The following is a 10,910-nucleotide window of genomic DNA, read 5'->3' as shown; positions in this document are numbered from 1 at the left end:
TTTTTTAGACAGTGTCTCACTGTCACCCAGGCTGGAGTGCAGTGGTGCAGTCTCGGCTCATTGCAGCCTCAACCTTCTGGGCTCAAGCAATCCTCCCACTTCAGCCTCCTGAGTAGCCGGGATGATAGGCGCATGTCACCATGCCTGGCTAATTTTTTTTTGGGTGGTTGGGGGTGGGGTTTAGATATGGGGTTTCACCACATTGCCCAGGCTGGTCTCGAACTCCTGGCCTCAAGCAATCTGCCTACTCAGTCTCCCAAGGCTTATTTCACTTACGTAATGACTCCAGTTCCATCCATGTTGTTGCAAAATTTTAGAACATTCTGACCACCCCCAAAAGAAATTCCAGCCTTTTGGCCAGAACCACCATCTTCTAGTAATTCACCAAAATGTCAAACACAAAGGGAAAGAGGAGAGGCCTCTGCTGTATGTTCTCTATGCCTTTTAGAAAACATGGAATTGGGCCAGGCGCGGTGGCTCACACCTCTAATCCTAGCACTTTGGGAGGCTAAGGTGGGCGGATCACGAGGTCAGGAGTTCAAGACCAGCCTGGCCAACAGTGAAACCCCATCTCTACTTTAAAAAACACAAAAATTAGCCAGGTGTGGAGGCAGGCGTCTGTAGTCCCAGCTATTCAGGAGGCTGAGGCAGGAGAATCACTTGAACCCAGGAGGCAGAGGTTGCGGTGAGCCGAGATCATGCCATTGCACTCCAGCCTGGGCAACAAGAGCGAAACTCTGTCTCAAAAAAAAAAAAAAAGAAGAAGAAGAAGAAGAAGAAAACATGAATTGTTCCTTTGGCCACATATGTGGGAATCTGTAAAAAAGGTGATATTGTAGACATCAAGGGAATGGGCACGGCTCAAAAAGGAATGCCCCACCAGTGTGACCATGGCTAAACTTGAAGACTCTACAGTGTTACCAGCATGCTGTTGGCATTGTTGTATACAAACAAGTTAAGGACAAGATTCTTGCCAAGAGAATTAATGTGTGTATTGAGCACATTAAGGACTGTAAAGAGTCAAGATAGCTTCCTGAAGCGCATGAAGGAAAATGATCAGAAAAAGAAGGAAGCCGGCCAGGCGCGGTGGCTCATACCTGTAATCCCAGCACTTTGGGAGGCTGAGGCAGGTGGATCACCTGAAGTCATGAGTTCGAGACCAACCTGGCCAACATGGTAAAACCGCATCTCTACTAAAATCTAAAAATTTGGCAGGCGTGGTGGCAGGCACCTGTAATGCCACCTACTCCGGAGGCTGAGCCAGGGAGAATCGCTTGAACCCAGAAGGTGGAGGTTGCAGTGAGCCAAGACTGCACCACTGCACTCTAGCCTGGGTGACAGAGTGAGACTCTGTCTCAAAAAAAAAAAAAAAGAAGAAGAAGAAGAAGGAAGCCAAAGAGAAAGGTACCTGGGTTCAACTGAAGTACCAGCCTGATCCCCCAGAGAGGCACACTTTGTGAGAACCAGTGGAGAGGAGCCTGAACTGCTGGAACCTATTCCCTATGAATTCATGGCATAAATAGGTGCAAAAAAATAATAATAATAAGAGACCTCTGAACTGAAAAATGAAAAATTCCGAACCCATTGACATAACTTCTTGTATTAATTCCCTCTTGCTGCTGTAACAAATAACTACAACATTTGTGGCTTAAAACAACACAAATGTATTATCTTACAGTTCTGAGAACAGAAGTCCAAAATGGGCCTCACTGGGCTAAAACCAAAGTGTCAGGCCTCCGTTCCTGGCACCGGTGACAATCCACTTGTTGCCTTTTTTCAGCCTCTGAGGGCCACTTGGATTCTTTGGCTCATGGCCCCCTTCCCTGTCCAAAGCGAGCAATGGATGGCTGAGTCTTAGGATGTTCTCTTTCTGATCTAACTTCTGCCGTTTCCCTCTAGAAGGACCCTTGTGAGTACAATGTGCTCACCTGGATAATCTAAGATAACCTCTTTATTTTAAGATCACCTGATTAGCAACCGAAATTCCCCCGGCCACATAACATTCACAGGTTCCACAAATGAGGACCTGGACGTCTTTGGGGGCCTGTCACGCTTACTCCCTATTCTTCCTGCTCCCCAGCCCTAGGCAACCGCGAATCTACTTTGTGTCTCTGGAGATCTGCTCACCTTTTTTATTCCTCTGTAGATTCCGTTTCTCCCTTGAGCTTCATGTTCAGCTTTTTCTCTCCCTCCTTGCTCTTATTGGTCTCCGTGCCCTCCATCTTTTTCCTCATTTCTCAGGAAATGATTGACTTCTGGAGACAGAAAATGGAGAAATGCTAGGGAAAACAAGAGGGGCAAAGTTTTATAGAACCAAATGCTGGGACAGAAGACGGGTGCAGTTGTGCACATGGTGAGCCGCAGGTGGCCTGGAAAGCACATGGGCTGGCTGCTGCAGTAAACACAGCCCTTCCTGTATATTAGATCACCTGGTTTTGGGATGACCCACTCGGTCCTTGAGGGCCTCAGCTGCCTCATACTGGCAAAGGAAAGGGGTTGGACCAGATCAGTGGGTCTCAAGGGGAGGTTCTTGGGCCAGCAGCATCAGCACCTCCTGGGGCCGTGTTAGAAATGTGACTGCCAGCCCCATCCTAGACCTGCCTGGTCTGAAACTCTGGGCATGACCCCCACTCCATGACCCCCACCAGTGTGTGTTTTAATAAGCCCCTCCAGTGGTTCTGATGTTATGCTGAAGTTTGAGAACCACTGGACTAAATTATGATGTCTGAGTTTTCACCAAGTGTAACAGTCTATGACTAAATTCCTATGCATGTAAAAAGAAAAAGAATTCTTAGTAGGAAGACCAAAAAATGCTGAAAGGGAATACGGTAATTTCAAAGTGAGGGATTTTTAAATGCATGTTAGCAGTGTTTCTGTTTTGTTGAAATTTCCCATCGTTCAGTAGTTCACTTCCAGTCATGACCTTCTAGATCCAAGCCTTAGATTTTCTATATATGATTTCCAAGAATCTTAGAATATATATTGCATGACAGGAAATGGAGGTCTGCTATTTTCCTCTGAGACTTGCTGTATGTGTTCCACACCCACAGATCTACAACACTGGCCCGAGCACCCTTCCAGGGTCATCTGTCAGCATCTCTTTCCCTAATCGACTGTCGTCTGATGGTGCAGAGATGTTTCATGTCCAGGAAATGGTGGTGAGTTCTCCATTTGTTTTCATTATTGCTTTCAGCTTTGAGCCAGCCCATTCAAATTTTGTATTCCACCCCACCCTGACATCTACCACGAGGGCTCAGAAAATTTAACTCATTCTACCCTTTGGAGACATAATCTGGAGAGGCCAGGAGAGCTGTGATACCTGAACTTCTGTACTATAACCATTTGGCTAATGCCATGAGAGGTCTCTCTTTGGGGATGGGGAAGGGTTGATTATGTACCAACTCCTGGGATGGACTCGCCGGCTCTGGGAACCCCCAGCAGCTGTCTGCAGTTGCGTGTGTCTGAATGCATTTTGCACAGGGAAAGTGCCTGCAGTCCGTGTTGAGAGGATCGTGGAAGCATTGCTCTCTATAGGGGCATGTAAAGGACATTCAGCCAAAGGGATGGTTTCTTCATAGGTAGCTTGAAAATCAGGGCAGCAAAACCCATAGCAGGTGACACATCTGAGCCCAGAGTTGAAGAGGACCCATCCCACAGGGCGGAGGTTCAGAAAACATTGGCAATGGGAATGAGAGTTTCTGGCATTGCTGCCTTCTGGGTCATGTGGGCTGAAAACCAGGGCCATGTGAATGTTGCCTATAGAACAGGTCACTCCTCTCAAGATGCCGACTCAGTTGTTAACATCCCTCATGATGTTCCATTCATGTTCCATGGCATGGCCTTGGCAGTGGGCTGTGCTGACCCAGCAGAAGAAAGCCCCCAGTGTTCTGTACCTATGGCGTGCTGTGGTCGGAACTTAGCATGAGGTGTGCAAACCACACAGGCTCTAGGCTACCCTCTTAAATATCATCAACCGTAGTGACCACGCCGCCTTTTCCCCAGCGGCTAGGAGTACTCCCTTCCTAGCGTGTGCTTTCCGAGTTGTTCACGTGAACATCTACAGTGTTGCAGAGAGACATTTTTTTTCCTATGAGCAAAATCATCTATTGACCAAAACAGACATTTAAGTCACTTAGATTCTGAAGGTACCCCAAAACGAAGGACACCCCTTTTCCTCTTTACTGATCATTGAGCCAAGGAAAAGCCACTGGAAGGGACTTTGGCTCACACTCACAAAGAGCTGGCTTGCATGGAAGGCATTAGCGGTTTCCTGAAAATCTGGAGAACTGCCTGGCTCTCCGTCTGGCCTAGTGGACCCTCAGACACTCAGGTGGTGTGAGCTGGCTGCACTCGTTCTTTGGCTTCTGAGGAACAAATCCTTTGGATTTTCAAAGCTGTATTTAGAATCTTCATGAAGTCTGTAACAGAATTCCCTAGGACGGCCAGGTCTCCATCTGGATAGCCCAGCCTACGGTCAAAGGCTGTGGGCAGCTTCATGGTATGGAAACGTGAATTCACTGGCAAATCTCACTAAGCAAGCAGGAAAGCTCTCTGTGTTCTTATAAATGGTCACCACTGAGCCCAGAATGACGACGAGAGTAGAAACATGAAGGCGAGTGCGTGAGGTGCTGTAGTGAAGAGGTAGGAGTCCCCAGGTGCTTGTTTCAGAGGCCCGCGGCTGGCACACCCTCCACCTTAAAGCCCTCAGCCAGGGCCTCCTGTGGCGCAGCCCCTCCCTTGCTCAGCAGGGCCTGAGAATGCTCACTCGGTCAGGTGTGACTCAGAGCTCATGACGGTCTCCACTATGGCCTTCTGGGACTTTGGATGGAGCAGGGCTTTCATTCTGGGGACTTGGGTGGCTTGGTGCAAGTGAAATTCAGTCCTATAAGGAGAAACCAGCACTCATTCTCTGTACTGCACTAGGAGGTGACCCTTTGGCCTGGTGGCATTCTCTCCCCACCCCCACTCCCACCACCACCATTCCCCAGCCTCCAACAGGCTACTGAGCCGCTGGGCACCAGCTGGACATGTTAAGCCAACTGAAGCTAGAAACAGATTATAGGCATGGAGGGAAGGCTCATCTGTCATTCCTCTCCACACCCTTGGGACCCTCAAATTGTTTCTCTCTCTTTAACAGTGCCCTTGGTGTCTGTATTGCCTGTGATCACCATCCACAGAGCATGCTGGGGGTGAGCTTACTGGCCTTGTGGGCCCTGGGCTGTCACCCCACCTATTGACCTGTGTCTGGCAGTTTTCTGATTGTTGGCTCAGTTCATTTAGAAGTCTCTGGGGCTGCCTCTGGGGTCCCTGGGCAGGACCAACCTGCCTCTAGCTTTCACCAAAGAGTCTTTTGTGTTTGCCAAAGGATTTCTTGAGGTCCAGCTGTCTGTAAGTGGAGAGTTCCTGGCTTATATAGGGGAGCTTTTTATGGGGAGCCTAATGAAGTGTAACCACTCCAAACTCCCGTGGGCTCGTGATCTTCTTTCCTTGTAGCAAATGTCTCTGAGTCCCTCTGCTGTGCTTGCATTTAACTTAGAAACAGAGCCACAGTGGGTGACCTGAGGAAAGGATATCGATTTCCACTGCTTCCCACTCACTGGGGTTGTGTGGACCCGGCGCTGACTTCCCACGGCACAGTAAAAAAATGAAACAGGTCACTGTGGACCTAGTGTCTGTCCATCAGGAAGCCAGTTTGGAATTACCATAAAAATAATAGAGGGGAAGAATGACAGGCCTCTCTAGTCTATCTAAAATAGCATAATTACCAGATAAGAAGTCATTCTTGACTTGTTCTGCACACACGGCTCAGCAAGCACCTATTACATGCCAGGCTCCAAGAAAAGGAGTAAGGCCCACATCTGCCCCAGAACCCACTGTCTCACAGGAAACATATGTAAAATGCCATTGTAATACCGTCTAATAAATGCAGTCATGGAGGCATGCCCAGGCCCAAGGATGCTACAGAGGTTCAGTGCTTCACAAAGGAAGCTCTCCAAGTCAGGACTTAGAGGATATGGCGTTCACAAGAGAACAGGTGAAGAAGAGAACATTCCAGATAGAGGAACAGTCACCACGTGTGAGTGTGTGACAAGTATCTGCTGTGTTGGGAGCTACAACTAATTTTCCATTCTGTTTGCCTGGCTCTTATACAAACAGGCAAGAATAAGTGTTCCACATGCCTTCTGCAGGATGCACAGCAGTTAGATATTTTGGCAGAATGACAGTACTAAAACACAGTCATTTCCTCTGACAGTTGGTAAATTAATCACTCATCTGGGGTACATCGTGTGTGTGCTGTAGACCTGGACCCTCCTGTCTGCTGACTTAGGCATGGAGAAGGCCAGGCTCCCTGTTTGCTACTGGATTCTGTCTAACTACACGTCGTGGACATTGTCAGCAAGCCACCCTTGGTCTGCTGCAATGAGCAGTAGCTGTTGATCTCCCTGGCTTACTCTGTTCCTTCTATTGGACAGTCATTCTAAAGAACTCACCTAATTTCCAGGAATGAAATAGAGTGAGCCAGGCAGCTTGTGGGAGGCAGGCTGTGGCCACTTGCTCCTCAGAGATTTCTGCTTGCAGTAAAGATATATCTTCTTCTCAGTTTTTTTGTTTGTTTGAGACAGAGTCTCGCCCTGTCGCCAGGCTGGAGTGCAGTGGCACAGTCTTGGCTCACTGCAGCCTCCGCCTCCTAGGTTCAAGCGATTCTCCTGCCTCAGTCTTCCGAGTAGCTGGGACTACAGTTGCATGCTACCATGCCCAGTTAAGTTTTTGTATTTTTAGTAGAGACAGGGTTTCACCATGTTGGCCAGGATGGTCTCAATCTGGCCCCCCATGGTCCACCCACTTCAGCCTCCCAAAGTACTGGGATTATAGGCATGAGCCACCACACCCGGCCTTCTTAGTTTTTCAGAACGGACCTGAAAAATTGAACTGCTTCACTTTATTGCCATTCTTCTGCAGAGATAACCATGTAGCACAGCCGCTGAGCACAGGTCTAAGATTGCATCAAGGTAACACATCCGTCACAAGCTTCACGGCTCATGAAGGGAAGGGGGTGGTGGTCTGTCCAAAGTTAAGCTTTACTCACAATGCCTGAAAGTTCAGGGGAAGAGATGGAAGATTTATCTCAGACTGCAAGCTTCACTTGATGAAGCTAAAAACCTGTATCTGCAAGCAGCTTTCTCACACTGGAACAGAAGGCTTTGGGGTTGGGCTCTTGTTAATATGCAGGAAGGGAAAAAGTCATAAATGATGGTTAACAGAGAGTGAAGGGCTAGAACTTCTATTCCAGGTGAAAGTACTGGGCTTTTCAAAGAACTCCAGTGTTATTCTAGAAAAGATATAAAATGATTGTCATACCATTCTTTCTTCCTGCAAAACCAACGGAAAATATTGGCCTCTCTGTCTTGCTCTGTGCTTGCTATGGGGCAGTGATTCTAAAGAACTGGCCTGATTTCCAGGAGGAAAAATTGGGTGGGGATGAATGATAATTTTCTAAGGAGATACATCAATATCTTTGCCATAGGGTACCATTAGGATATTGATTTCAATCTAACATGAATACCAACATCTGTTAGAATATTCCAAGTTGGTGCCAGGACTCATATTTTAGTAAATTGTAAAATCCTCCCTCCCCATGCATATATACTAGACAGGGCTGCCTGTGTCGTAGGGTGAGTATCCCACAATGAGTCAGTTGATGTGGGAACTTCAATGACTTTATAATGAGGCTGTTCATATCCCTATGAAGAAAATGTGCACCTGATATATCACTGACCATAACAGGAGCTTAAAATTAGACATAAATGAAGGAATGAATTGTTTTCCCCAAGGATGAGCTGGAGGAGCTTGTTAAGTTGGGGCCATCAAATCAGTCGATATAATCCAAGGCTAAAGAATGAAGAAATTGCTCCTAAATAACTGACCGCCACCCTCAACATGAATACCATGTATTTGCTGTCCCAAGGCTTTCAAAGCCTTTTTCATGTGCTGTCAAATTTAATCGCACGGCACCTCCATAATGTAAGGTCATTAACCCAAATTGAAGAACCAGGCATCAAAGATTTGCCCAACCTGACACAGCTGCTAAAAAATAGAGCTGAGTTTGTAACCAGGCCTGACTCCAAGTTCATCTGCTTCCCATTGTGCTGAATTGCACCCTGCTCCTGAAAGTGCTGCCCACTGCCTGATCACCAGAGGCAGGCTCAGTCAGGAGGACAGACAGACGATGAGCAGACCTCCAAGAATCACCCACCCGAGGAGCAGCATCAACACCAAGGCAGAGAGGAAGTAACTATAATCAACAGAACTGATTCCAGAGGGTGCAGTAACAAGGCCACCAGGAGGCTTCTGAATAAGCAAGACTGATGTCTTCAGAGCAATGTAGAAAGGCAGTGTTTCCATGAAGCAGAAAAAACTAGAGATTTGCAAATGTAAGAGTTTGATCATTCAAACGAAACCTCAGCATGAGCCGTAGAGTAGAATGAATATAAAAGCATAAAGTAGTGTATTAGGAACTTGGATTTTCTGAGAATGCATTGCAGAAGAACAAGCCAGTTAAACTTACTATTCCTTTTTTTAAATAGCAATCTGGAAAGAAAATATCAGATGATCATAATACAACCGTTAGAAGTCAAGAGAGGTGGAAATGAAAGCTAGTTAAGATTCTTGTCATGCTTGGGGGACAAGTTTATGCACCAATTAGCTCAAGGATTTGGTAAAATAAATGTTTAAATATGTAAAATTGCAAGGGCAACCATAAAAACAATATAGGACATCCAAACCACTAAAGAATAAAACATAATAAAATTCAAAACAATCTGAAAGGAAAGAATTTATGAAGAAAAAAATATATGTGTAACATATCCTTTGTGAACTTAGTTGTAAAAATCCTTTTAATAAGATGGAAGTAATAAACCTAAATATTTCAATAATCAAAATAATAATGAATGGATTAAATGCCCTACTGAAAAACACTGTCAGATTGGAATTTTAAAAATCCAAGCACCAAATAACTGGTAAGAAATACACCTTTAAAGTTACTCAGAATATAAGGCATTTTTTAAAAAGGCAAATATTAACCCGAAGAAATCAAGTATAGTAATATTAACAGCAAATAAAGTATAATTAAAACCCAAACCTCTCAAACATTAAACAGGGCAAAAAACAATATATTTCAGAGTGTTAAAGATTTAGCCCACTAAGAATTTGTAACATAAATTTTATGTAACCAACAACACAGTTTTAAACATAGAAACACAAAGAGAAATTGACACATTCACAGTCATTGCAAGAAAATTTAATGCTTTTCTCTCAAAAATCATCACACAAGTAGGAGTAAAATAATGAATATTTGAATAATGCAACTGGCAGTTGTGATCACTTATACAGAGACCAAGACAGAACGAGTCAGAATGTCCGAGTTTCATTCGTGCTCTGTCGTTTACCTGCTATGGTAACCTTGAGGAAGTTACCTAAACTCCCCAATCTTATTTTCTTCATGTGTAAAATGAGCTAATAGTAGTACCTATCTCACAGTGTAAGGACTGAAGAAACGAATTTATGTGGAGTAGTTAACAGAGATCCTTACGTAAGTAAGGGAATGCGCATTCTTTTCAAATGCGAACATTTACAAATTACATATAACACCACAAAAAAGTATCAATAGAATTTTAAAAGTCAAAGTAATGGAAGCCACAGTGTCTGACCACAGTGCGGTAAATTTGGAAGCTAAAAACAAAAGGTTAGGCAAGCAACCAGCGAAACCAAATCCACCCGGGAAGTTTTAAACGCGTTGAAATTAACTTTCTGGATAAAAAAATCAAAGTTGAAGGAACGAACAAATTAGAAGTGAAAGACAGCAGTTGTTCGTATCAAAACCAACGGGATTTAGACAAGACCAGCACAGAGGAAGTGCCACTACTTACATGTGAAAAGCAGGGAAGACTGAAAATAAGTGAACTAAATTGGCGACATAAAAGCTAGACAAGGGACGAGAAAGTAAACCCAACTCGAACAAAGTAAAATGAAGGTATTATTAAAGACGAAGCATATCATGAAATCGAAAAAATAGTGATAACAAAAGTATTCCACATTAGCAAAAATCAAAGGCTGCTTTTTTTGTCCAAAAAAAATAGACAAACCTAGAGCAAGTTTCATCAAGAAATACAGAGTGATGATACCAAAAAACACTAGAAATACTTTTTATAAAACAAAAACCATACTTGTATGAAGATGTAAAAATTATAACATCTTTTGAGCTGGACACGGTTGGCTCACGCCTGTAATCCCAGCGCTTTGGAAGGCTAAGGCAAGAAAAGCCTTGAGCCTAGGAGTTCAAGACCAGCCTAGACAAGGAAGTAAGACCCCGTCTCCACAAAAAATGAAAAACAAATTAGCCGGGCCTGGTGGCACATGCGTGTGGTTCCAGCTACTTGGGAGGCTGAAGTGGGAGGATCCCTTGAGCCCAGGAGGTCAAGGCTGCTGTGAGCCATGTTCACACCACTGTACTCCAGCCTGGTTGATAGACCCTGGCTTAAAAAAAAAAAATCTTTCCACGATTTTATTCACACAAAGATATAAAATCTTAATAAAATATGCATGAGGTTAAAAAAAGTCCAACTAGACTGATTATCTTGGAAAAAAATGTAAAAGTAGACAAAGATCTATATCTTAAAAAAACATCACAGACCCAGATAGCTATATAGGCAGGTTCTAGTAAGATTTCAAGAAATGTATAATTCCTATGTTATAAAAGCTGCTGGAGAGAGTGGAAAAGATAAGCGACTCATTCTACAAAACGAATGGAACCCTAGTACAGAAACCAGAAATGGGGAGAGGGCACACGCACACCAAAATAGAACGCACTAAGCCAAACTCACTTTGAAAACAGATATGAAAGTTCTGAATAA

At 44.5% G+C, this 10,910-nt stretch overlaps 1 protein-coding gene across 3 annotated transcripts in view; it reads left to right on the top strand.

Moving 5' to 3' along the window:
- ITGA9 (integrin subunit alpha 9) overlaps positions 1 to 10,910 on the top strand; it is a 368,469-nt gene that overhangs the window by 294,611 nt on the left and 62,948 nt on the right. For all 3 annotated transcript variants that reach the window (XM_017508435.1, XM_017508440.2, XM_017508439.2), the window contains one exon: positions 3,051 to 3,158. In XM_017508435.1, the coding sequence (XP_017363924.1) occupies positions 3,051 to 3,158 (108 nt within the window). The remainder of the gene's footprint in view (positions 1 to 3,050; positions 3,159 to 10,910) is intronic.

This window comes from Cebus imitator, unplaced genomic scaffold (assembly GCF_001604975.1).
Source record: "Cebus imitator isolate Cc_AM_T3 unplaced genomic scaffold, Cebus_imitator-1.0 Scaffold391, whole genome shotgun sequence".
Classification (NCBI taxonomy): domain Eukaryota; kingdom Metazoa; phylum Chordata; class Mammalia; order Primates; family Cebidae; genus Cebus; species Cebus imitator.
This window is presented reverse-complemented; position numbering and strand designations above follow the sequence as displayed.